The 27,907-nt window shown below is 41.8% G+C and overlaps 1 protein-coding gene across 1 annotated transcript in view; it reads left to right on the forward strand.

The window, feature by feature from the left end:
• Window positions 1-27,591, forward strand: part of LOC139048721 (ATP-binding cassette sub-family F member 1) — a 49,353-nt gene extending 21,762 nt beyond the window's left edge. The window contains exons 10-18 of the mRNA XM_070523236.1: window positions 2,944-3,056; window positions 8,142-8,316; window positions 8,714-8,788; window positions 10,875-10,945; window positions 11,054-11,086; window positions 16,417-16,488; window positions 24,634-24,795; window positions 27,224-27,296; window positions 27,383-27,591. Coding sequence (XP_070379337.1) covers window positions 2,944-3,056; window positions 8,142-8,316; window positions 8,714-8,788; window positions 10,875-10,945; window positions 11,054-11,086; window positions 16,417-16,488; window positions 24,634-24,795; window positions 27,224-27,296; window positions 27,383-27,567 — 959 coding nt within the window. The 3' untranslated portion in view covers window positions 27,568-27,591. The remainder of the gene's footprint in view (window positions 1-2,943; window positions 3,057-8,141; window positions 8,317-8,713; window positions 8,789-10,874; window positions 10,946-11,053; window positions 11,087-16,416; window positions 16,489-24,633; window positions 24,796-27,223; window positions 27,297-27,382) is intronic.
• The last annotated feature ends 316 nt before the right edge of the window (window positions 27,592-27,907 follow it).

Consider the following 27,907-nt stretch of genomic DNA (forward strand, 5'->3'; position numbering starts at 1 on the left):
GTCGACAAATTTGACTTCGCCCTGCCATCTGCTAGCCATCTGGTTAGCTCAGATGGCAGAGTGGCTGCCCCGGAAAGGCGGTAGTCCCGAGTTCAAGTCCCGGACCAGGACGAATTTTTCTTCAACTCTGAGGCTTTTCTTTTGAGGAACCCGTATGGGTTTTCTTTGTAGCAATTGCTACGAACGGGTGGATGTCTGATTTTCCCTTTATTCATATTTCAAGATTATGCAACAGATTTTAAATATCAAGTTTTATCAGTGATTCTGCTTTTGACGCACTATTTTAGCTTGCATACTTGCAGACACAGCACCTGAGGGGGATAATTTTATTAGTGTTGCATCGTGTATTACAAAAAAATTCTTTTTATCAAAAAGTGCAGCTCACTAGTCTCTGACTACTATACCCTTGGAAGTCTTGAGATAGTGAAAGGATACCTGAGAGGTACTTGCTTCGAAGAAGTTTATTCAGGCAAATTACCATAGCAGGCAAAATCAGCAATGGCAAAGTCACTGAAAAAGTAACTGCGATTTAAAAACAATTTGTTGCTCGTCAGTCTCTGTTTTTCCACTTTTGCTGCTGCTTGTGTAGTGCCTCTAAAGGTAAATCAGCATTTATAAAGTCCGACTGTATCCCCCCCCCCCTAAAATATACGTGCTGTGGGAAAAAAAATACTTGCTATCCCATGCCCCCCCTCTTTTGCTGGTGTTTGCAGAATTTTTAATAATCTTAAGGTGGGCAGGTTGGCAGCAATAGTAATTGATACTGTGATAATCATTGCTGAAGCATACACATCTAACATAATTTTACACCCACGAAAGGCGTTTATTGAGATGCCACATAATGTTAGTTGTGATGGCATTGATCAGCCGAGTTTCTGTCGGGATTCAGCTAGCCAGCCAAGCATAGTCTTCCTCTTCTCCACCTTTCTTGTGTGCCCCACATTCTGTTGAGTTGTAAACCCAAAACACGCATCAGACTGTCATATTTCCTTCCATCCTCTTTTCTCCCCTCCGGGCAAGTAAAACAGGCTGTCGAGAGATAAAGGGCTTTTAATGGGCTACATGTGTAACTTCAGTCTTTGCTGACCGTTGGCCATTCGATATGAGGCGTGCTATGCGGCAGGTCAATTTGCTTATGCAATTGATAATAACATAGGGTCCATTAGTGTGCCAGCAGTTTTTTGCATTACCCAAGTTTTCTTGTTGATGTCCGCAGCTATACTAAGTAACCAGGGTCATATATCACGTGTTGGCATTAGTGGTAGTAGCGTGCCCTTGAGTGGTCTTCAGAAACAAGAGTTCACAAAGAAGCAAGTCATCAGGACTCTGCAGCAAGAGAGGATGGTCTCAGATATGCAAAGATTATTGTAATTGGAAAACGGGAAGATAGTGTCTTGTGTTTAAAAGGTGGGCAAGGAAAAAAAGGGAGTGTAGGCCCATAGTTTAGTGCTGTGAGGTGCTATTAAATGCATAAGTAATGGAAGGTAGCATGTTGTTGCAGTTCTTATGATCTTACGTGGCATACATGGGCAGCATGTTTGTAATAGTTATGTTGGTGCATTCCATAAGGCCATTTGTTTAGGATGCTATGGGGTGGAATGGCGAGAACTTGAAGCACATAGATGAAACATCTGTTCGACGACGTCTCCAGTGAACTGCCACCCATGATTGCTGATGATGACTGGGAGTTCCATATCGGAGAATGACGAAACGCAGCTGAAAAAGACGTACTTCTGTTGCAGTAGCCGATGGTATAGCAGCTGTCTCACAGTAGCGCGTCAAATGATCGTCACACATGAAAATCTAATTCCTTTCAGTCGACTGTGGGAAAGGACCGAGGAGGTCAATGCTGACTTGCTCAAAAGGAGTGTTTAGAGGTGGCACTGGATGTAGTCAACCAGGAGAAGCGCTCATTGGGTGCTTGTGACGTTGACACTCGTTGCAGCTGGACATGTATCGTTCAGTGGTCTGATGCATTTTAGGCCAGTAGAACCTTTCTTGAATGCGGTAGAGTGCTCATGCAGATTCCAAGTGACCAGATGTTGGATCATCACGCATAGCACTCAAGATGGAAACATGGAGGTAGAATAGAATATTCTACTACATGGAGGCCTGTGGTAGAGTAATTCTTTTTGTAAAGTTCTTTTTGAAAACATGTCGCATTGCGCCAATATTTGGATGACTGGCAAATGTGACAACTGTTGCCAGCATCAATGTGAGCCCATCTACCAACCTTTTGTCTAGCATACGGCAGATTGTGCGTAAAGAGCTGCTGCAACACGAGGTACTGGTGGTCAACATCACACAACAACCTGCTGCTTATTCCCTGCAACACATGGTGCCTGCAGCACCTTGTGCTCCTTGGCAACCATTGGTATGTGTTGTAGACAAACCACAGAGGAGCCCCATCACCACGTCAGGGCACGTGTACTCCTGAGCAGTTAAACGGAGAACGCCATTGCCCCGGCCGGTTTGCACACGCAGGTTGACAACTTATCCTGTTCAGCAGCCTGAACCACTTTACTCTGTTCCATGCCCTCACATGGCTGAGCGCTTCGAGCAGCAGTTTGTTGATCGTCATTTACCTATGTTCTACAGCTGCAGATGCGTGGGCCATATTGCCAGGTACTGCAATCGCTGCCAACCACCGACCGACTGACTATGTCTGTCTAGTACCACATTCCACTTTTAGAAACTTACCTTTGCACATCAGACTGTCACAATATATCATTTGTTTCAAGGCATGTTTATCCATGATATTTTGTAAAATGTACAAATGGTAGCATGCTTAATGTGGGCTTTTCGCATGGTTCCCGTAGAGGACCATGCTGATAACAGAAATTTATTGTATGTTCTGTAGTGTGAACTCATTGAGCCACTTACTCACACGTATAGATGTACATGCAGAGAGATCCCTCTAAAAAGCTTCTTTCTGTGATACAGGCCAATTTAAGAAAATGTATGTTCAACGAAGAAAAGAACTTGTCAAGGAGTATGAGAAGCAGGAGAAAAAGATCAAGCTGATGAAGGCATCTGGCATGTCCAGCAAAACTGCTGTAAGTGCCCTGTGTTGCTTTTATTTAAAACTGACGTTCCTTGTGATTGCTATACTTGCTGTACTACTCTGAACGATGAAGTTGGTACCGCACTGTGATAAATTTGCAGCGAAAGCAGTTTATTTATTTATTTATTTTATTTTATCTCAAATGCGCCCCGTTGAGAGGTATTACATGAGGGGTGGGCTGTTACATCAGTAGGTAAGGTGATCGATGAATTCCTTGAATTCGCTGCAGTTGGAGTGGTGCATGGTGTTGGTGGGCAGGTCACTCCAGTGTCTGGCTGTTTGTAAAAAAAAATGAATGCAGATGGTCTGAAGAATGTGCTGCTGGTGGATAAACTGCCATTCCATGGCTTATGCAGCATGAAGTCCAGGGGACGGGAGCATTAGCAGATAGGGAAGTTGATACGTGATAAAAATTTATAAAAAAGACAAAGGCGAGAAATTTTTCATCGTGAGGCTAAGGTTTTAATATTGGTGTGGGGTTTAAAGGCAGATACGCTGGCGTAATATGAGTAATTTGAATAAACAAATCTTATCGTACGGTTTTGGACAGATTCGAGTGTATGATTCGAGTGTAGATTCAAAGGGGTCCCACACTGCACATGCGTATTCCAACTTAGGCCGAACTAGTGTTAAGTATGCTTGGATCTTTAATGAAGGAGGAGCAAGTTTTAAATTTCATCGCAAGTAGCCAAGTGCACGGTTAGCGTCGTCAGTAACTTGTGATATGTGCAATGACCAAGAAAGATCAGAAGTTAATTTTATGCCTAAGTATTTATAAGGGCTCACGGGGAGAATTTCTGATCCCGAAATGGCATACTTAAAGTTTGGTATGATTGTCTGTGATGAAATGAAATTAGCACGGTTTGTTTAATATTCAAGCTCATTAACCAGTTTGCGCACCATGCTTGAATGTGGTTAAGATCTAACTGAAGAATGGGGGAATCGGGGGGAATAAGTACAGGGCAGTAAAGAACGCAGTCATCGGCGAATAGCCAGGTGTTAGACTGAATGTCAGTAGGAACGTCATTAATGTAGATAAAGAAAAGTAAAGGACCAAGGACAGTGCCCTGTGGTTCGCCAGAAAGAACGGGGGACATAAGGAAAAAGTGTTGTTAGCGTAAACACACTGCTGACGGTTAGTCAAGAAGTCGTGTATCCAATAAAAGATGGGGAGGCTTAAATTTAGGTGCCATAGTTTTAAAAACAAGCATTTGTGCAGAATTTTATCAAATGCTTTTTCGAAGTCTAAAGAGAGGGCATCTACTATTGTGTTAGTATCTATGCTAGAGCTAACGTCATTCACAAATAGTGCAAGCTGTGTTTTACAAGGTAGTCCCTTCTGTTGACCTCTTCGCTTATGGCAGGCAGGTAATACTCTATCATTTATTTTGATAATGATTTAGCAAGTTTTCTTGCCATGCGAGTTTTCTAGTGGCGTAGGTTTTTGTTATAGACACATCACTTATATATTCTTGCCTTATATTCTCTGGTATAAGGTATTCTTTTGTGCGTTTTGTTCCAACATTTTAAATGTTGAATTTTCATGTCTTAAGATAATTTTGACACATTGGGACAAAGAGTAAGTGAACTGTCATGCATGTTATTTCCTTTACAATTGCAATTATTTTGACAATGGTAATGGACTAGAAAGTCACTACATTAAAAGCTTGTTAATTTGTCTCATAGTAAAATTTGGAAAATTTAACAATCCTCACTGGCTGTCTGAGCCTGCTAATGTGCATTATCAGGGTGTCCAGCAACCGGGAAAACCGGGAAAACCGGGAATTCTCAGGGATTTTGAGTAGTCTGGAAAAACTCAGGGAAAACTCAGGGAATTTGTGCTTCTATCAGGTAAAATTAGCTGTAATTTTTTTTAGAGGGTCAAAAGTCGCGGTAATGCTGGCTCGAGAAACAGACAGGACTCGTAACGAATTGTCGTCGGCTGGAGGAGTTGCCAGTGTACAGTCAACGACCGACTTTCCGGATTCCCGATAACTCGGACGGCTTCGCGGCACCACCACGTACCCCAAAGAGTCAATGTATCATAACGTCTGAAATTTCAGACGCAAGAACTCTTCGCCGTCCGATTGTCTAAACGTTTTGCGTGATCGCAGGTCCGAGACGGCATTAATGAAAACCACCACCGCTGCTATTTTGATTACCTCGCCGCCTTGAACCGGTGCTCTCGCACGCAGATCCGCTGGCAGCCGTAACCACCACTGCGGCAACGCTAGGCCTAGCTGCTTCGACGTTCACTGTTAAGCTTCTTGTCGTTCGGTGCCGTGTTTCTTCATTTCTCCGCTGACAGTAATAATTTTGTCTTCGAAGCTCGGAAAGCACGGCGCATTGCATAATGCTCTTTCCCGAAAGTCTGCTTCGCCTCATTATACTCATGTAACGCGGTGAAGCGTAACAAGCGTAGGAAGGGGCAATTGTCGCGGGACACTGTATGTATTCCTTAATTTTACACGTGTGCACCCGCCCTCACCTGTCACATTAGGAGCACCGATATGCCTAATAAGTGCACTGAAAGGCATTCAGAGCTTTTTCAGACGTACATGTGTCGATTTTAGCCCTTAAGGGCAGTCAAAGACATGAATTTATTTTTTCGGACTGCCGGATTTTTCGGAAGTTTTCACGGCCCCTAGGGGGTCCGAAAAATTGGACGTTGACTGTAAATTGACCAAGAGTATTCTTCAAATGGTCCTTGGGGCGAACGCGCAGCGAAAGGAGGACGAGAACAGAAAGGATCGACGCACTGAGGAATGAACGGGGAATTAAGTTTTGCGTGATTTTGCGTGAAGGGTAAATAAATGAAAAAAAAAGTATGCGACCGCTTCTTTGAAGGAGCCTGCGCTTAAAAAACAAATTGTTGGCTGATGCTGAGATGCAGGTGTCCCTCATCCAAACCAAAATAAACTCTTTAAAGCAGTGAAACCCAACACTGAGGCGTCTTGCGCGAGCTGAGAGTATGTCAGGACAGTTGCATGACACTGAGCATGCTATCAGTTGATAGAAATAGCTCATATTCGGAAATATTTGGTTCTGTATGCATCTACTTTTTATTTGTACTAGAGAATGTCCAACTAGATTTGAAAATATTTTCGAAGACATTTTATTTGCTGTGCATTTTAATAACCCCTCCCTTATATTCTTTTTTTTTTGAATAACATAAACACTACTCCTTAGTATTCAAATTGGATTAAGTCGGTTTTCTTTGAAATTTTTTTCATATGCTTACTAGAGAGTGACAGCATAGGGCGATAGGATTTCAGCGCGACTTGACATAAAACATAGTTCTGCATCACTCAGGGAATTTCGCAAAAGCACTCAGGGAAAACCTGGAAAACTCAGGGAATTTGGAAATGTCAACATGGTAGACACCCTGATTATTCTGTGGCATCAAACGTTATTCAGCTACGAGAAACTCGGTCACATATGGGTTAGCACATGATCTGCTAGTCACCATGAGGAGCCTTGGAACATAGCAAACACCGAAAAGGCGATGGCAAATGAGAGAGGCAGAAGTGGTGCCAATGTCCAACTGGCACTAAATGGCAGATTGTGCACCGCTATGACCATCACTCAGAGAGGAAGTGTGAGATCAATTACTGTATTTTGAACAGCCCATCCTATTCACTTAGTTTGATATGTCTGTATTATCCATGCAAGAAATTTTACTTTTAATGGACTCGGCTCTTACAGTCTATCGGCTACAATGGACAAAAATTTGTTGGGATGAAGCATGTACAGCGCAATTTGCTGTGGCAATGTGTGCATGCTGCACTATACCACATGCAACTTCATCCAGCCACTTACAGAAAGGGAAAAATACTTTCTCAAGGAACAAATGCACTAGCAGCAAACCTCCTGCCATGATGTGCCACACGGTGCCCCACTGAGTGATGGCTTTGTGGGATGACCATTTAAGTTGCTTGCCACCGTCCACCACTGTCAGATCGGTGCCGAGGGTGCTGTTTTACTTTGAAGCCACAGTGGATGGCCTTTCAAAAAGAGCCACCGCCAATTGCAAAATGCGTAGTTTAGAGAACACATTACCTTCTGATAGTGAGCAATTAACACAAAAAAGGAGTTGGGCTACTATTTGTGCCGCCCAGACTGTGAAGTGTGTGTTGCGGCTAAGCTATCTCTTCTGCATAACAGCGGCAGCCAGACGTGAGCTTTAAGATGAATTTGCCTCTCATCGCTGCTCTCATTCGTATTAGAGGTCTGACAGTGGTAATCGGTTTCACAAAAGATAAAAAAATATGACATTAATTGATTCTGTCATTCATTGTTTTGCGTAATAAACAAATTGTAGCAGATATTTGCATCGTCGGTGGTGGCAACACACTCGGGCTGGCTGGCACAGTAGGGAGCTGGCTGCAACGTCGGTAATATCACATGAACACATTTTATTTTGCTGACAAGAAAATCTTTCCATCATGCAGGGAAATGATCATTTGACGGCAGCAGATGTTTGGAAAATAGTGGACAGCAATGCGGCGTGCTGCTAGTGTGTTTGTACGGTTGCCTTGTTGCAAATGGCAACAGGCCGACATGTTCGTTGCAAACATTCACTTTATTATCCCAGTCCGCGACTCTTCCCCCATGCTGTCCACATGCTTTCCCTCCGCACACACCACAACACACACTTCGCACCATCTGCGTCTTCCTTCCCGTCTTGCCGCTGCACTTTTTCCACCTGGTCCTCTCTGGCAACCACAGTCAATCCTATGCTAAGCCTCCAAGAACTACGCCTTGCATCACCTCACTTGGAGCTCCTGGTCTGCCTTCGCCGCCACTCTCTCCTCACAGCCTTGTAGATGCGTTCCTTTATTTACGTATTCAACCTTAGATTTTTTAATTGTTCTTGCGATTGCCTCCAGGTTACAATAGTCAAAAACCACTGTTTCACAACATACAGTGGCCTTACTGTTTGATTGAACAGGCTTAAAATACTGCAGACCGTTCTCTATGGATTATTAGTCTGTTGTTCTAACGAGTGCTGCCTGTATATGCCACACACACTACCTTCATACTGAACTTCAAATCTTGGGCACACTTCCTGTTTTAGACAAAAACCACAGTGCAAGCTCTGACACGGAAGCAGCAGAAGAACAAGCAGAAGCTGCAGGGTACGGAGGAAGAAAATGGCCCTGCTGAGTTGATCCAGAGGCCCAAGGACTACATTGTAAAGTTTAAGTTTCCAAACCCGCCACCACTGAACCCGCCTATCCTTGGCCTTTATAGTAAGTTCACAAGTAACACAAATTTGTCAGTTGCATTCAGCTGCCAGTAAATGCCAATGAGAGAATAAGGCATTGTTCATTAATGTGCAATGATATATCCGAATGCTTAGCAGGAATTGACACTACTGTATAAAGTGTTGGTTCTATTCAGAGCCTTTTCAGATTCACTCATTTAGCATTTAAGAATCAACTAGTCTGTTTTCAGCTTCATTTAGATTAGTAAGACTGAGCTGTACAGCATGCATGCAATAGGGTGTGCACTTGTTACTTTTGGCTGTGTTCATCAGAATAGGACTATTAGCTTTGTCACGGTCTGCATTTGAGTTTCCTAGGTTAAATTACACTTTTGCACATTATTTACTTTACTTCTATTTATAATGCGTATGCTTTATTTCAGATGTCACATTTGGGTACAAAGGACAGCCATTACTCTTCAAGAACCTAGATTTTGGTATTGACATGTCTTCAAGAGGTAGGTTTTGCAAGGAGGTGACTGGAATGTGTGTGCATGTGCATGCATGTCAGTTCAGATAATGTGAAGAGCTGAAATGTGTAGTGAATATTAAGAGGACTTGCTGCTGTCTGGTTAGAGCTCTCGGCTATGTTACAGCAGCTGTAAAGGGCACTTGTTGCCGTGATCAAACCATTATGCTGTGCTCCTTACCTTATCTGTCCTGGAAAACTGCCTGTTGCCATCCATTAGGAGGAGACGCTGATCAAAAGGAGTACCTTTCTCAACATTATTTTGAGATTTTGCTTTTATTACACCAGAGCTTTCTACATGGACATGTTAAACAAATCGTTGGGGCAAAACCTGAGCTGGATGTCAATGAAAAATGCACCTAAATGTAGTCGCAGGTTATTGAGCAATCGCAAATTTTGTTGGTCATGCTTGACACCTGCTGCATAACATATGCATACCTGCCAACTCTCCAAAATTATTCTTACATTTCATAGGTTTGGGCTTGTCCTACAATTTTACAAATTTTGCGTCAAGATTTATGAAAAATGTTTCCAAAAATGTTTTAGAGATTTTCAAAAATGCCCGAGGCAGCGCAGGATCCCAAAAACTGTGTACAGAAAAGAAATGGTGACGGCACCTGTGCCACCCTTTTAACCAGAAAGGTACTTGCCTTGAGAAGGTTCAGACATGCTACCAAAGCATGCAAAATTGGCAACAGCAAAGTCACTGAAAATATCACTGTGATCAAAAAAAGAATGTGCCGCTTGTCAGTATCAGGTGTTTTCAAGTTTGCTGCTGCTTTATATGCTGTGCCTAAAGGTAAATTATGGTTATGAAATACGTATGTATTTTACAAAAGATGTGTGCCTAGGGCAGGTGTTAAGATTTCCGCATTCCTTCCACTTTGTTTTGTTATGTTCACAGAATTTTTATGAGTTCGAAAGTTTACGGATTGGCAGGTGTGCACATTAGTACCAGCCATTGTGACAACTCAGTCAGAGGTACAAAAAGCCACCCACGTTTATAGGTGACTTGGATGAGTTCGTGAGATAAGAGAGAATTATAGAGTGCACTGAATTGGCCTCCCTGCCTTGCCCCCTTGCGTGCGCGAGATCAAGCCACCATCCTAGACTCAATCTCGCGCCAACAGCATATAGTGTGTGGCCACAATGTTATTGCACTTGCACTTTATAGAGATCATGGCGACAACAATGACGGTGGCAGAAATGAGCCTGGAGTGTGCATATAATTGCTATCACATTAAAATGAATGCATGCTTTTTACTTTCTCCAAGGGCTCAAATGGCTATAGACGCGTCCAAAAAGCTCTAAAGGTTGCACAAAGTTGCATAAGTTGCAGCAGTGATGACCATGCAAAATACTTCCAAGTTGCACCCATTCACGGGATTTTCTTTACTGCAACACATAGAGGAGCGACAATCTACAGGAAGCGCTTACTCAAAACAGCTGGTGCTAGTTTGCTAGTTGCGTAAAGCACTCTGCATTATTAAGGGATTGATACCAAGTTGTATCATGCTGTGTGACCGATCCATCGCTTGTCACCAGTGTGTATTCATGTTGCACATGGAATTTCTCAAATGGGGTATAGCTTTTACACGTACATTTGTTTAGCTTTACTCAGAGCATCTGCGATTCATGTTTTGGTTGTCCACACAATGCTTGGGTGAGACACAAATATTGCATTTGATCTTTCACGCTGCTTCTGTGAACTGGCTTGGCAGGTTCAAGCAGACACACTTTTTAGAATGCAGAGAGAACCAGTTGTTTCTTTGTGAATGGCAGGTCATTAGAGATGACTGAAAGGTTGTTGTAACAAAGCTGAACTCTAATAACAGTGCTGAAACTAGACATAGCAGGAAACGTAGTGTAGGATTTTGATGTTGCCAGGCGGCACCTGGCACTTTTTTACACGGTGCAGGTATTTAGCCTAGTCATTTAAGCTATGCTACAGCATCAGAAACGACAGTTATTGGCTCTTTCTGACATGATAGGCTTTCTGCTAAAGACAAATGTTGCTAGTATTTCCCCTCTATTGTTTATCAACCACTAAATTGTGTGTGAATGACTTTTTTCAGTGGCTGTTGTTGGACCGAATGGTGTTGGAAAAAGTACATTTCTCAAGCTTCTTTGTGGAGACCTAACTCCGGTGAGTAGCCGAATTCAGTACAAGTGTTGAATTGTGCAAGTTCAACTTGCATGTGTGCATTATTTTGTTTTTCAATACAAACTGTTGTCAATGATTTTTTTTTTTCAGCTTCAAGGTGAAGCTCGAAGAAACCATAGGCTGGTAAGGATGCAGTCTAACCTATTATCATTAGCTGTCACTTTATGTGCATTGCAGTTTACGTTAAAGTGCCCGAAAACACAATTGAGTAAACAATTTTTACATTTAACAATGGTGGAGAAAAGTACATATGGGCTGTATGACAGGAGGCTATTCTGTTAGCCAGTGAAAGCAAAAAAAACGCATATCTTAGCTTAAAGGCATGCTGAAAGGCCTTGTGTTGTGGGGCTGAAGTAAGGTAGAATACAATCATAGGCTGTTTGAGTAGGTTGTTCAGGCTCTGTGTGATCAGCTCTGCCTCAACAGATTATAATTGATGATGGGATAATAGTATATTTAGGCCTATTTCTATAGTAATTTTGAGTGTAGGGATCTATAATTAAAAGTGTAAAAGGTTAGGTGTAAGTAAGTCCTTCGAAATGTAGATGAGGTTTGTGTACTAGGGCCCATGGAAGTATTTAAAAATTGAGCAAATCACATGGGTGTGAAGAGAGAGCATTTCGCAGGTCTTCTGCAAAAATTTGCTGCAAACAGTAGTTACGGGCTAGAAAATGGGCCAGTTATGTTTGTTAGTGCTTTTGTTCAGACTTTCGTTGAGGCACAGCGAAAGGTAACATTGAAAAAAGAAAGAAAAAAAAACCCCCCTGTTCAACACTAACATTCACATTGCACTGTATACTCTGTGTGATTCAGACGTTGGTGAAGCGACTGCACAACAGAAACAAAAAAAGCACCAGGAAGTAAATTCAGATTTGACAACCATCTGGCAGAGGGCTCACTAACTGGATGCCTCTGGCATGTCTGACTTGCACTTGCATGGTGCTATGTACAGGATGCATCCACTGCTGCATGCAAATGTACACTTCTTTAGTTGCACAAGAGGTTCTTAGTATTGTAGAGGCAGGAGTGTGAATCCTCTATGAATTGTGTCTGTTAGATACTCAAGCAAATTGCTGTGCCAAGTTGCACTGAAAGCAGAAAAATGACCGACACCGCACTGTGCCACACTATGCCAACAGCTTTGGCAGCTTTGGCTGTGGCAGGCATCAGTGGAAGATTGCCAGCGTGGTGCAGGGTGTTGTATTGATCTCAGAGTGCATGTAAAACTAACTTTCTCATTCTGGCTGCCAGTGGGCATGAAGAGCCACACCCAATTAGGCCTCCTTAACCCTTTCAGGCGCTGTGTACACAGTTGCGTACACCAAGATATTGCATGAACAGCAAAAGCATTGATATAAGTTAAAATATTTAATGTGTGTTGCATACATCTTGAAACACTTCTAATTAGAATAGTGCTGCAAGTACAAATAAATAAGTGCAGAGTGTTTTAGCAAAACGAGTGAGAAGGTAGGCAGTTGGGTGTTTTTTCTTGTCGCAAGCATGTTGTGTGTAGCAGGTTGACTTCTTTCGTTGTTTTTCCGAATGTTTCACACCAGGCATTATGTTCAAGTAGCTGGATAGGTGCTTTTCAAACCTGCTAGACATTAAATAGTTGATTTTTTTCATATTTGATGTTTCTGTAATGAGTTTTCGCATGCAGACCACATTCTGTAGACTTGACAAAACTCCCTAAAAATTCAAAATTCTTAATCTTTTTTGCTGCTATATGCTTTTTATGATTCTGAATAAGTAAGAAATGTGGTGAAAGTAAGTTTTCAATCAACAGAATTATTCGGCGTCTAAAAGGGTTAATAAAACTAAACATAGCAACATTCTTTTCATTTGCTGCCTGAGCGGGAGAGCGAGAGCAGGCAGGGATGTCTGGGGCTTATCTGTGCCTGCCTGTTGCTGGAGCAGAGTCGCATGGTTCTGCTGGCACTGTTTCAGAATCAGTTTATTAATGACAAGAATGGTGATAATTACATAAGTATATACAGAAGGAGGTTCAGTACTAGTTGGAAACTGAAATGGGACCTCCTGTTTCCACGGGAACATGCAAGAGCGTCCGTGCCTTTTGTTTTCTTTGCTTTTTTCTTTTCTCACACTGGCACCAGGACGATGCCAGTGCGCGATGACGATGAGCAGCCCCAAGATCGCTATGATCGCAGTGATAGCGAATCATGATATCGAATTGATCGCATTGCTGTACAGCATGATCGCCGCGACTAAAATTTGCTTACTGAGAGCAGGCAGGGATGTCTGGGGCTTATCTGTGCCTGCCTGTTGCTGGAGCAGAGTCGCATGGTTCTGCTGGCACTGTTTCAGAATCAGTTTATTAATGACAAGAATGGTGATAATTACATAAGTATATACAGAAGGAGGTTCAGTACTAGTTGGAAACTGAAATGGGACCTCCTGTTTCCACGGGAACATGCAAGAGCGTCCGTGCCTTTTGTTTTCTTTGCTTTTTTCTTTTCTCACACTGGCACCAGGACGATGCCAGTGCGCGATGACGATGAGCAGCCCCAAGATCGCTGTGATCGCAGTGATAGCGAATCATGATATCGAATTGATCGCATTGCTGTACAGCATGATCGCCGCGACTAAAATGTGCTTACTGAGAGGGAGAGCGGTGAGAGAAGGCATGTGTGATGAGGGGATTCTGAAAAGGAGACGCTAAGAGAGGAGGAATATCGATCCCTTTAGTATATTTAGGGGGCTTACAACCAATCACTCAATGTGAACTTCAGGTGTATAGTTGCTTCCAGTGAGTCTAGTGAGTGGCAAAGCAAAGTTGATCACGTGCAGAATCTTTGTTTGAGCTAGTTGGTGCTGCCACACTACCTAGAAATGTCCCTGAATAAACCACTGTGGTGTTCACTAGACCTAAATTCCTCACAACTTCTGTTGGAAAACACCTCCAGTAACTTCAGCACCTTTTAATACAAAAAATAGGATGAAAAATGTCTTAAGGCTGCTCTTCAACACTTAATTAATGCAGCAGAATGCAAGGTTTTGTGACTGTTACCTCATTATTAATTATAAAGTTATCTAAATTAAATTTTCAGTGCTTTAGACTGCTGCAATTCAGAATTTGTCTGCAGCAGTCTTCTCCAGAATGAAATTTTATCTCCTCCAATAATTGCTACAAAATGACTTTTGTCATTTCCACCCCTGCACAGGTGTTTACAATAATTTTTCCAGTTATCTTAAATTTTTTCCTAGAGTACTGTCAGGTTCTTTTCATGATCACATTGTATCATGAAAAATGTGTCCCTGAGTCGGGGGCTTTCAATTGCTGTTGACAGTAATTGAGTTGAAGGGAATCAGTCACTAAAATCTAGTGGTTTTGTTGAGCATTTCACATTAGGGCAGTTCGCTGAATGCTGGTAAGATATTTCCCTCTACTTTTTTTTTTCTGTTGCTGCATAGAAAGGTGTGTGCCCTCACCAGCAAGATCATTTCGTGCAATGTTTTGTCTAATGAAAAGTCACATGTAACAAGTTTTGCATTGTGCTTTTCTTTTCTGTAATATTCCCCTGAACACTATGGTGTAGTTATTCCATTAAGGTAACACTAATTAAATGATTTATAGACTGAAGCTAATAATTTAAATTATTTTATCGCGCTTTCTTTATTTTTCCTTTGAACACGCCAGCAAAAATGAAAAACACTTCGCAAAAAGACAGAATTTGTTTGCGTGTAAATGATTCTTATAATCATATAAAGCAAGAACATGTGAAAAATGTAAGTCTGAAAGGTGGATTTTATTAGGAAAGAAATTGCTTTTATACTTCAACAATGGGCTTCACTGCACACAAGCAACTCTATAGTCCTAATTTTATGTGCAATGATCTTGATGATCATGTAAAGCAAGACAGTGCAAAAAATTTTATCTCCGGAAGGTGAAGTTTACTGGAAAAAAATATATGTTTACACTGTAACGAAGGTGGACTTCGTTGCACGCAAGTGAGTCTATGCTCCCAACTTCACCCTTCACGCCATCTGATGTTATTTGCGACAAGCACAAAGGGAATGCGCACCATCTGAAAAAAGCCCAGAGCAAAACAGGAGCTCAAATCATTGGCCTGCATGCAAAACAAAAATTTGTCAGGTGAGCTGGTCTCGTATTTTGTCTTTTTTGCAATAATGAACTTGACGAGCTCAGCACCTCTTCCATCCTTAAAGAGTTAACTGGTGTACAAGCTTGACTCAGTGCACTTTTTTTTACTTTTTCACTTTTACACTGCTTGTTTTGCTATTGGTTTCTATGCCATTTGCAATCTTAAAGAAATCTTGCTAGCAGCTGCCATTTATGTAGGCATGAAGATGCAGCTGAAAAGGTGAACACAAAGCCCCAACACCCCCTATAAAAAGAATGATGCTAGTTTAAAGTGAGATTGCAGGCTAAATGTTTCTCACAACCATCATGGCCACGTGGCTCATTAATTGAGTATGTTTGTTTACTATGATAAGAAGAACATTTCAGGGCCCCATTAAATGTCCCTCTTGTGTTTGAGGTTATATTCAGCAGCCTAACAATTTACTAAAGTTAGCTTTAACAGTTATTCTTTGCATTAGAGTTGATTCATGTTAGTCTTGTGCAACAAATGTGCAAAGGAAATTACTGGAAATTTGATAGAAGGGAAAGGAAGGTGAACGAATAGAATAGAGAGTTTGTGGTCCAAGATCTAGGCCTTACTGCAGTCAGAAGTGCTTAATGAATGGCTGTGCCATAGCCATGTAGAATATCTCTGCACTTTCTCTTTGCTGAATCAGGAACCGAGTAAGGCATTTTCATATACGTTTAAAACAAAAATGGGTCAAGATGAGAGTTGTCTGCAATGCAAGCATTGGGTTTCCTTAATATTAATTTTAAACACTCTTGTTCATTGTTACATGTACTAGCAGGTTCCTCAGCTCCATTCTTTGTGGAGACCGTTCAGACCATTGCTGACAGCTCACGCTATTATTCAACGTTTACCTTAGAGTTACGAAGAAAAGTGGCTCCTTTCTGTAGTATGCCACATCTGCATTGCAAAAAACCTGTTGAGTGAGCCACCACAGACTAGATGATGGAGAAGTGACGCATGGTGCAACCTCCAAGACTGGCACCCACCGGTGAAATAGCCCATTTCCGTTGCTTTCTGCAAGGTGATACTGCAGTCCAATCGCACATAAAAGGCTTTAATTGTGCAAGCGGCGTTTTTTGCCAATATGTAGTGGAGTGCACATGCAAGCTCGGAGGCCATGTTGTGCAGGAACTCTCCTCATTGTATGCTGTGTGATGGTGTGTGTTTGATTCTCCTGGGTGGGTGTGACACTGAGTGTGGCAGTTAAGCATCTGGCACTTATTTAAAAGCACTGCAAAAATCTTACACGATTGAGAATGATGTGAATTAATGTGCCTCCCCCCCCTTATTTTCGTCTGTTTCTTGTCCAATACCTTTTAGAGAATAGGTCGTTTTGATCAGCATTCCGGGGAGCAGCTGAGTTCTGATGAAAGCCCCGTCGAGTATCTTCAGGTGATTAGACTTTCCTTTTGTTTTGCACTTCTTTATTCATGCTTGCTTGCTGTGCATTGTCTTTGATTATGTGACACTACAGTAAATACTTAATTTCACCCTCTGGAAGCTTTGATCAGCAAAAATTAGGGACTTCGTGATCATTAAAATTTGTCAACCATTGAGCTGTGCCAGCCCTAGGTCTTTTTTTTCTTTCTTTTTTTGTGGGCATGTGCTTGAAAATTGGATCTCTGTAGATAATGTTTATTGTCCAGTGTGAAATGTTTGTCATTCTAACATGAACTGCTTTTATTACATAGTCTGGCTGCACAGGTTGCGAATACAATGCACATGTTCACATGCTGTATGTTTAAGTGATACCTGAATGCGTGATAAACGAGAAGGAAAGGTGTTAACCAAGGGACCCGATTTTTATTAGTCATATCATAAGAAGGCAACAAACACTGACACCAAGGACAACATAGGGGAAATTACTTGTGCTTAAGAAATGAAATAAACGATAAATTAATGGAAATGAAAGTGGATGAAAAAACAACTTGCCGTAAGTGAGGACCGAACCCACAACCTTCGCATATCGCGTGCGATGCTCTAACAATTGAGTTACCGCAGCGCCGTTTCCTCATTCACTTTCTTGTATATTCATGTTTCCTAGTAGAACCCTGGGAGTGTTAGCCAGCGCCCCCAATCGCAGACCTTGGTGGCGGATGTGGAACATCCTTTCTGCCGCAGGCATCACGAGAACTTGATCTTTTAGGTGAAAGCAACCGGTCAATAAACCCATTACTTTCCGGACACACCCTATATATATATATATATATATATAGAGAGAGAGAGATAAAAACTTTATTGCTAGATTGTGGTGGTTTACTTATTTATTGATTTTTGTGTGCTCTTTTTCCTGTTTCTTTTCACCGATGTAATTTCAAAAAATACTATTTCGAAACATTTATATATTGTACAGAATTGTGGATGTTCTTTTTTTGTGCGATTTTAATGATGTTACTTTAGAAGAAAGCTTGTTGTCTCAAATGCACTGTTTTGTCACCACGAGGAGGATAGGCCTCGTCAGGCAAATACAGCCTTTAGCCTCCCTCCTGATGTGGCGATGTATGTTTGGATGCTGTATATAACATTGAAAAAGAGAGAATAAATGATATTTGAAATTTAAAATTTGTCAGGAAGAGATTTTAAGGGGGGTAGTCAGAGCCCCCCAGTCCAGGGCCCCACTGACCTCTGCTGCCTTGCCTGACCTGGCTAATTAAGGACTTCTGTGCTGCCAAGTCAGAACGGTCGAGTTGTGCCTCCCACTGCTTCATTGTGTCGTTGCTATTTGACCTGTGAGGGCGCTGAGTGCATTCCCAGGTTACATGTATTAGGGTGGGTATGCCACTGCACCAAGGGCAGTTGGCTCTATAGTGAGTGGGATACATGGCGTTTAGCAATATTAGATGGGGGGATACCCCAATCTGTATTTTGTACCAATCGGAGGCCTCCTGTATAAGAATCCAGTTATGATACCATACCTGCCACGCTATGTCAAACGCTGGCTATGTATGACTTCTACAACAGTTACCTTGATTTTAATCCGCTAAAACAGGTTTGTTCACGACGAATAGTTCATGGTGTAATATCTAATTTTTGCATTTCTTCACAGAAAAGTTTGCCAGTAACACGAGGACTTAACTGACACTGAAGTTTAGATTCTACCAGCATCACTTGCTTCTTTAACTGCTTCTCAAAATTAGCAGTTGTCGTGTTATTTCTATTTCAAGTGGCGGTGATTTGAAGTAAAGCTAATTGAGGCTTACAGCTATTTGCAGAATACTAAAATAAATGTATCTATGTATATTCTCTTTTCTGTGCTACACATTCAACTCACTTGGGCAATGTACTGGTGTTTGTTGCTTGAGGAAGGTACCTGACGAATCTGTTTGGCGAACTGACACAGGATGCTCGGCCCGAATGTTTTAGTGAAATATGCCTTTTTGACCGTATCGCTGCAGCCAGAAAGAAGCTGAAGCGTCATTCATTAGTAGTATGGGACATATTGAAGATATCATAATTCCCCAGTGGAGGGTCAAAAATCAAGTGAAATATGTAAAGCTTGTGGTGTCTTCCTTATGAAGGTTTGCGAGGTTCTCTTTTATGTACTGACAAAGCAAATAGTTCTCTGTTTGTATAATTAAAGAACGCTGGATCGAGACATGGGCAGGCAGAAGTTGCTTGGATTTTTTTTTTTTTTAGGCACAGTAAGCTGCGCTGTAGTCAGTGGCATAGCAACAGGGGTGGAGGCGTGGGCTCGGGGTGCTAGGGGTCAGTGGGGGACGGGGGGTGTCATATACGTCTGAAGACACCCCTCTTTCCGCCGGCTACACCCAGGGGGATGGGGAGGGAGTGACAGAAGACCTATGGGCCCCGGGTGCCAGACGACCTAGCTGCACCACTGGCTGTAATACCTCGAGTATACTTTAGGCATAGCAATTGGTGTGGTAAAAAACTGCTTCATGGTTTCAGTTCGAAGTTGTAGTGAACTGATGAGTTTCGTGAACAATGCATGCCTCGCCATAACTACGATCAGTTGCTTGCGTTGCGTGAGGGGTGTCCCATATTGCCAATAAAGGCTACTGAGGGCCACCATGAAACATTTCATCGCTTGCAATGGATTGGCTCTCAAACTGAACTCCGAAACTTTTCTTTCAGGTGATTGCTACTATGGTATTTGTGAATTAAGTATGTAAATACTCTACATGACGCGCCGTCGTGTTAGCAGCCATGAGCAATTTGTTTTATGGGGGCCTGTTTCAAAGAGCAATGAAAGTAGCAGCCAAACTTTTCATGCGAAATGCATGCCTAACTCTTTCTTTCATGCATTAATAAAGTGACCATATTTGACTAGAACAACTCGCCAGAGTAATAAGAATCATGATGACAGCTTCACTGGGCAGTGTCTTTCTAGTACGGATAGCATGTTGACACCAAATACCAAGATATTTCTTTCATGTAAAATGCAATGTCTCTCCTAGCTAACTTCTAAGGGAATGTTAAGTGTTTAGCAAAGTATCATACACAACTTGACGTGTTGAATTTGCAGACATTCATTTTACACATAATTTATGGACAGACATGGCGCATATATGCATTGCAAAACCATTAGACCCCTTCAACGCTACATAGCTTGTGATATCCAAGCCACAAATTTTCTCGACTCGCATGCTTTTGAAGAAGGAACTGTGATTCAGGCATGGCAGCGAAAAGAATCCAACATATCTTTCAATAAGTACGGCTCGAGTCACCCATACCCCAAGCATACATGAAGGGAACGAGCATGCATGGCAGCCGAGCGAGCAGGAGTGAGTGGCGTCCTGGCTGTGACGTCACTCGCGAGAGGGCGCCACTCCAACTTCTGAGCGCTAATTGATTCTTATCTTTGTCTTCTGCATATTAATCTTCAACCCCACTTTTACACCCTCTCTGTTAAGGTCCTCAATCATTTGTTGTAACTCGTCCCCAATGTAGCTGAACAGGACAATGTCATCTGCAAATCGAAGGTTGCTGAGGTATTTGCCGTTGATCCTCACTCCTCTGCCTTCCGAGTTTAATAGCTTGATTACTTCTTCCAAGCATGCAGTGAATAGCATTGGAGAGATTGTGTCTCCTTGTCTGCCCCTTTTCTTTATAGGCTTCTTCCTACTTTTCTTGTTGAGAATTAAGGTAGCTGTGGAATCCCTGTAGATATTTTCCAAGATGTCTAATGTAAGCGTCCTACGCTCCTTGATTATGTAATGCCTCTATGACTGCTGGTATTCCTACAGAATCAAATGTCTTTTCCTAATCTATGAAATCCATATAGAGAGGCTGATTGTACTCTGCAGATTTCTAAATTACCTGACATAAATGTGATCTGTTGTAGAGTATCCCTTCCTGAAATCAGCCTGTTCCCTTCGTTGACTGATGTCCAGTGTTGCCCTTATTCTGTTAGAGATCGTCTTGGTGAATATTTTATATAATACAGAAAGTAAGGTAATGGGCATATAATTTTTCAATTCTTTAACATCTCCCTTTTTGTTGATTAGTATAATGTTGGCATTTTTCCAGTTCTCTGGGGCCCTTAAAGACGATAGACAGTTTGTTTAAAGGGCCACCAGATTTTCAAGCATTATGTGTCCTCCATCTTTGGTTGAATCGACTGTTATTCCACCTTCTCCTGCCGCTTCTTCCCGTTTCATGTCTTGGAAGGCCCTTCTAACCTCATCGCTAGTTATAGGAGCCTCTGTAGCCTGTTCATTACTTCTTCGAATGGAGGTATCGTGGCTGCTCTGTGTACTGTACGGGTCTGTATAGAATTCTTCCACTGCTTTTACTATATCTTTGAAATTGGTGATGATATTACCCTGCTTGTCTTTCAGTGCATACATCTTCGTTTGTCCTATGCCAAGTTTTCTTCTCACTGATTTCATGCTGCGTCCATTTTTTACCGTTTCCTCAGTCTTTCACGTTATAATTTCGAATAACTCCATATTTTCTCCTTGTTGATCAGTTTTGACAGTTCAGCGAGTTCTATCTGATCTCTTGAGTTAGACACTTTCTTTCTTTGTCGTTTCTTTATTAGGTCCTTTGTTACTTGGGAGAGCTTACCTACTGGTTGCCCTTGGTGCCTTACCTCCGACTTCAGTTGCTGCCTCTGAAGCCAGCCTAGCTACGGTTTCATTCAGTATCTCTATGTAATCTTGATCTCTCTGTTCTAAGGCTGCATAATTGTTTGCAAGTACCAGCCGGAATTGGTCTGCTTTTGCCCTTACTGCTTATAGGTTGGCTTGTTTCTTCCTGACCAATATTACTCTTTCTTTCTTCAAATTGAGGTGAATGTTAGACCTCACTAACCTATGATCACTGCACTTTACCCTAACACTTCCACATCCTGCACTATGCTGGGATCAGTAAAAAGTATGAAATAAGTTTCGTTTCTTGTTTCACCATTAGTGCTTTTCCAGGTCCAATTTCTGTTGCTGTGCTTCCTAAAGAAGGTGTTCATTATTCGCAGCTTATTCCTTTCCACCACTTACACCAACATCTCTCCTCGAGTGTTTCTAGAATCGGCACCGTAGTTGCCAACTGCTTGTTCGCCAGCCTGTGTTTTTCCCACTTTTGCATTGAAGTTGCCTATTACTACAGTGTACTGAGTTTGTACTTTTCTCATTGCTAATTCAACATCTTCAAAAAACTGATCTATTTCATCATCATCATGACTGGAGGTTGCAGTGTAGGCTTGCACTACTTTTAATCTATGCCTCTTGTTAAGTTTTATTACTATATATGTATAATATAAGCGAAGGTTGTGGGATCGTTCCCCACCTGTGGCAAGTTGTTTTTTCATCCACTTTCATTTCCATTAATTTCTTGATACCATTTATTAAGCACAAATAATTTCCCCGATGTTGTCCTTGATGTCAGTGTTTGTTGGCTTCTTATGCTGTGACTATATATGTATATACACATACACATATATCAGTAAAACTGACTGTGGCCTACTCCGGACCACCGTCAGCAGGATGTGTGTCAAAGCTGCTGAACAACACTTCGCAATGTGGTGAACGCGATTTAAATCATGGATGCTGACGCATTTCTCACACATTTACCGCTAAACCTTTGGCATCACAGGTCGCGCCCGAGCCAAAGCCTGGCAAGCAAACACTTACACGAATGAGCACAATGAGCCCATCTCCTAGCCTATTACTGTTGTTTTCTGTAAAAACTAATCTGTGCAGGAGGCCTATAGAGACCGATACACTACTTTGTAGAGTGTATGAGCAGCCATATCTGGGCTATACAGGCTCTGCCTGGCAGCAGTTGTGTTGAAGAAAATGCACTTAGGTGCATGCGCAGCAACATATATGTGTAAGGCTGCACACACTGCTTTTTGTAACCAGTGATGGTACATCTGCACATTTGTTTTGTCAGAGGCAGCTGCTCGCTTGCTGTACACAACAGTGAACTGGTTTGTAGATCAAGGTGCCTTCAGCAAGTACTTATGTTCTCCGACCGCAATGCAAATATAAAATACTGTAGCCGGTTAGTAAGTTACTAAAGGGCTTATGTGTTCTGTGTGGTATTTTTACATGTGCTTACGAGAGATAAGTGTGCTTGCTCTCATGCAGCATGCTGTCTTGAGTAACACACCCTCGATGAAAGCACAAACAGCTGCTGCTTTGAGCTTGCTTGTGCATATCTGATGTGGTTCTCGCATGAAGCGGCTTGAGCACATGCATGGTGCTGGGACTATACTAAGTGCCCGGCGGGCATGCACTTATGAGGAAGCTTGAGCTTGGGCCCAACTCCGGTTCTGCCTATTCAAATACATGTCAAATATAGAAATGCTTTTCTGAGATAACCCTAGTGTTGATTTTAATTAAATTTGATTCATCGGAGAGAAAAAGTGGAATTCTGGTGACCGTCTGAAGCAGAATTTTAATTTATGACCTGAATTTTTGTAAAACAATTGCTAGAAATCAGTAATCCTGAAAAAAAAAAGAATAGAAATGCAAATTTCACAAATTCGCAACTCTGCACCAAGAACAGATATAACAGTTTTGTAAACTGCATTCATTAGAACATCTAAAGTGGGTGAACTTGATATAATTTATATTTTATGTGAATTTGTTACAATGTTTACAAGGTTTTTGCATAAGTCCTACTCACACGTTAGTGGTGTATGTAAGATCAATGTATAATACATTAATTTTGTGTGCTTTAAATTTACTGTTAGATGCAAAATATAGGATTGTGATAATATTTTTCATTGTTGAGGTAAAGTTATAAACTTGAGAGTTTTGTTTTCTGGACATTTGATATTTTCACAAACTTTTATTAAAACATTGACAGCCTAAATAAAAAATCCACTTCCATCAATCACTGTACCAGGATTGAACCTATTGGTCAAAATGGTGCCGGCTGCGCCCTGGATCTCATGCACATCCTGGCTGTAGTCAACTAGTAGCGGCACGGGGAAGTATGCAGCGCATAAAAATCCGCCAACGTGCACGCCCGGCATTGGAGCAGTTAATGCAATTTCTTTTCCGTCGGAAATTTTTTGTCCCAAATTTTGGTCTGCCATGTTGAAGGTGCAGCCCCCGCATGTCTATACGGTATTTTAGCTTTTCCTTTTAAATGCAACCAACCTCATCATAATTGGTGCAGTGGTTTCCAAGAAAAACAATTTCTCTTTTCCCATGTACGAGGGCGAATCAGAAAGTTGTTGCCCCATTTTTGTTAGCCAAAATAAGGTACATACATGTAATTACAGATATACATACTCTTCTACGCACCTTGCACTGTTTTGCCACACAGTCCCCACACCTGTTCAGACATTTCTCCCATCGCAGCACTAAATTTGAGATGCCCCTGTGTAAAATTTGTCTGACTGACTGTGGTACCATCGTTGGACTTCACGGCCTTTTTCGAACTCACACCACAACCTCACACTTCTCAAAGCGAGACACATTTTCCTATACGTGGGTTTTGATTTTTCTGTAGATTTTGATGGGTGTTTGTTCCTTGCTCCATAGAAAACAAATTGCTCGTAGCTGTGGATGTGTGAAGCGCAACTGCCATCCTCAACAACTGACAGCAGCACCATGCTGCATAGCTGCTGTCAAGAAAGGTCCACCGCAGAGCTGGCCAGTCCAAGAAGGGTCCACCGCTGTGAATGGCTATGTTGACTTCGCATTTACAGCTGTAATCTGGCTAAAAAAAAAAAAAAATAGGGGCAAAGACTGTCTGATTCGCCCTCGTATTTAGATAGGAGTCCCTGAGTTAGAGCTTCCTCTTAAGAGAGACTAGTTGGGTTCTTTGGGCACTGTATAACTTATGCGCTTGGTGCCCTCAGCAGCTCGTGATGTGGGCGCTGATGGATTATGATGGATGATGGATTACGATGGATTATGGTGCCACATTCTTCAGTTGACGGGCATTGAAGGAACTGGCAGGTGTTCATGTTAAACTGAGTAGCAGGCCCTCTAGTTAAGTTTGACTCAATTATACTTTGGCAAAATTAGACAGTCATGATTTTGGGGTGGTTTCTGTGGGCACTTCACTTACGTGTCTTTCCAAGCTTGCATCACATTGTTCATGGTGGGTGGGCTTTTGCAGAGGCTGTTCAACCTCAACTACCAGGATGCACGCAAGCAGCTGGGTAGCTTTGGACTGGTGAGCCATGCACACACAATCAAAAATAGCGATCTCTCGGGTGGCCAAAAAGCACGAGTCGCCTTGGCTGAGCTGTGCCTCAGGGCTCCTGATGTGCTGATTTTGGTGAGCAAGAGGACTTTTCTTGCATTTGTTTCTCGCAGTACATTATACTGTACATTGATGTGTCATTTGTACTGAGTAACACACTGCTTTGTATCACTGATTGTATATTTCACCTTACACATTTTCACTTATACATTTGTACATTGTGCGCATTAAAGTGTACAAACTTTATTTTGTTGAGTCCTCGTTGTCATGAATATAGGCAAGAACCTTGTCAAGCTGCAAAAAAGCAGCTTTTAGTTCTTGTCCCGGCGTTCATTTTTTTGTAAATGAATGAATGCGAAATAAAGATTGAAAGATTGATTGATAGGTCATTTCTTTTGATGAACAGTCCAGTTTGCAGCCTCCTGCCTTGTTTTGTTAACTTCTCTCCACCTTTGTATCATGTTTTCGTGGTGTTTATTTCAAGATGATTATTCATTGTAGCATTTGACCTAAAAGGGACCCTGAACCACATTTTATCAAAGTCAAGAAATGCATCTGAATTTAAAATGGACTATTTCAGAAATACTCTGTTGCAAAAAATACTTCTATGCGTTCAGGAGAAGCGTAGTTATGGCGATCGAACATTCCCTAAGCCACGGTATCTATGCTACGTAGCAGACCGTAGCTACTTGCAACTGTAGTGCGTATGCGCAGCATTAGCTTTGTGCACAACAGAGCTTCAGCTACGGGCTTGCACTCATGTTCTCCAGTCTGGCTGTGCTACGTGGTACAGGCCGGCTTTTTGCACCACCTTGAATGATGGATAGTAGCCACATCCAACTGGCACAATTTGAAGCGCTATCAATAGCTCAGTACAAAGTGAAGTCTGCCAAGGTGTCTAACCAGGGGTGGCCAGGAGTGAGCACCTTCAGTTTCGTGTCGTTTGAGGCTAGTTGAGCGTTCTAAACTAGTTGAAATGAATGAGTCAGATGGCTACGACACTGATAAGCAGGGTGGCCAAAGTTTAATTCCTATGTGATTACCCGCGGCCAAGTGTGAGCAGATGGTAGTCAGCTTCTTCCTGAAATACATAACTATAATCAAAATTCAAAAGAAGATTTTCACTGCAGCCTGTTTAGTAAATTGCATCAATAAATATACACAATAACAGTAGGAAGAACTGCACTGATCTAAACAATCTTCTTGACTGAAATGCGAAAACAGCCATGTAGTTAGATTTAGGTGCACGTTAAAGAACCCCAGGTGGTCTAAATTTCTGGAGTCCCCCACTGCGGCGTGCCTCGTAATCAGATCGTCGTTTTGGCATGTAAAACCCCATAATTTGATTTGATGTTAGCTATTGGCCAATTGCAGCCACATATCAGAATCTGCATATTACAAAACGAAGTGTCCAGAAAAGAGTGAGGAGAAAGCTTCTGTTAAAAAGAGCATTTGAGAAAAAGGTGAATTCACACTCCACTTGTTAGCTCCAAGGGCTGCATACAACTGTAAAATTTAAGATATGCTATCCACGGACTGAGTCTTTTTTTTCACAAAACCTGTGGGGTGGTTCAGGTGAGGCGATAGCCTGGCTGCAAAGTGCCCTTAAACGCTTGTGTGGGAGTGAAGTGATGGCGCAGTAGTGAGAGAGAGGTGTGCTGAGAGAAAGCGCTTTGTGCAAGGGTGTGGTGCTGGGCATTGCTCAGTATTTGGAATTCACCAGCAGGCAGTATGCGAGTGCTTGGATGGATCTTAGTACAACGTTAAATTAACTACTTAATGCAACGTAATAAGCAGATTTGACAGTTTGATGACAACAGCATTGGGGCTCTCTCTCCATGCAGCTATAAAAAGAAAGAAATATTTTTTTTGTATGTCATGTTAAATGCTGATCTTTTGAATTGATGGCACATATTAGAGATGCACTGCTTTGCCAAAGTTGCTTCTGCATCGCGAAGAAATTATGCTGCCATAATGAAAAAGTAGTTCACTCAGAAGATCAAATTGTCCAAAAAGTGCATAAGTAGGTAATTATTTTTGCTGGTGCTTGAGTTCCATGAGCAGTGTTTGTTTTTTTGTATTTTATGGATCTAATAACATTACTTGAATTGCCCCCCAAGTGCTCGATAACAGGGCTTGGGCTCAGTGCTCCCATTTAATTTTACTATCTCCCCAAACTGCTTCAAAACATATTTTTCGATTTTGCCTTCAAACAAATGAAAAAAAATGGTAAAACACTGTAGGATGACACTATCAATAAATAAGCACAATTATAAAAAATAAGATCATTGGGCTCAATCTCTTACACATTTGGCTTGGCATGGAATTACCTATGTGCTTGCATAGACTGTTATGTACACATTTTTTCATTTATCCAAAACTTATATACTATACTACCCTTCCACTGTGAATTTGTATGATCACTGTGCTTAATTACTGCAGTACACCTTATTATGATAAACGTATTGTGTACTTATTGTGAGTCACAAATTTGCATTGCCAGGATGAGCCTACAAACAACCTGGACATTGAGTCAATCGATGCCTTGGCAGAGGCCATTGGAGAATATGAAGGAGGTAAGAAAGCTCTTTTTTTGCGTTTTGAATACCTGCAGAAGCATGTAGTTGCAAGACTAAATGTTGCTTATGTTTGCTTGTTTTAGGTGTCATCATTGTGAGCCACGATGAGCGCCTCATACGTGAAACAAATTGCCAGCTATGGGTGATTGAGCACAAAGGAATAGAAGAAATTGACGGAGACTTTGAAGACTACCGCAAAGAACTTCTAGAGTCTTTAGGGGAGACTGTTAATAACCCAAGTATAGCTGCACGCCAAGCAATGGAGTAATAAAACTTTTGCTTTTCAACTACAGCATGCTAGAGCAATACATAGTGTATTTATGGTGCCTGGCAGCTCACATTATGATACACTGCCCACAGATGCGTTGGTTTCATGCTTCTCACTGAATTCCGCCACTTCTCTACTCTATGCTTCTGTAAACATAGTATGGTTTACAGACGAAAGAACACTCCCAGTGTTCTTTCGTCCATTACGCAAGCGTAGGAAAATGGCTTGTGTGTGCCTACGTGTGGTATACTACGTGTGGTATACTTCGTGTGGTATACTTCGTGTGCGAGCGTTGACACAGACAGTTAGAGCTGGGGAGGAAAGCATTAATTTTGCGGCT

The sequence above is a fragment of the Dermacentor albipictus genome, chromosome 1 (genome assembly GCF_038994185.2).
Source record: "Dermacentor albipictus isolate Rhodes 1998 colony chromosome 1, USDA_Dalb.pri_finalv2, whole genome shotgun sequence".
Taxonomy (NCBI): Eukaryota; Metazoa; Arthropoda; class Arachnida; order Ixodida; family Ixodidae; genus Dermacentor; species Dermacentor albipictus.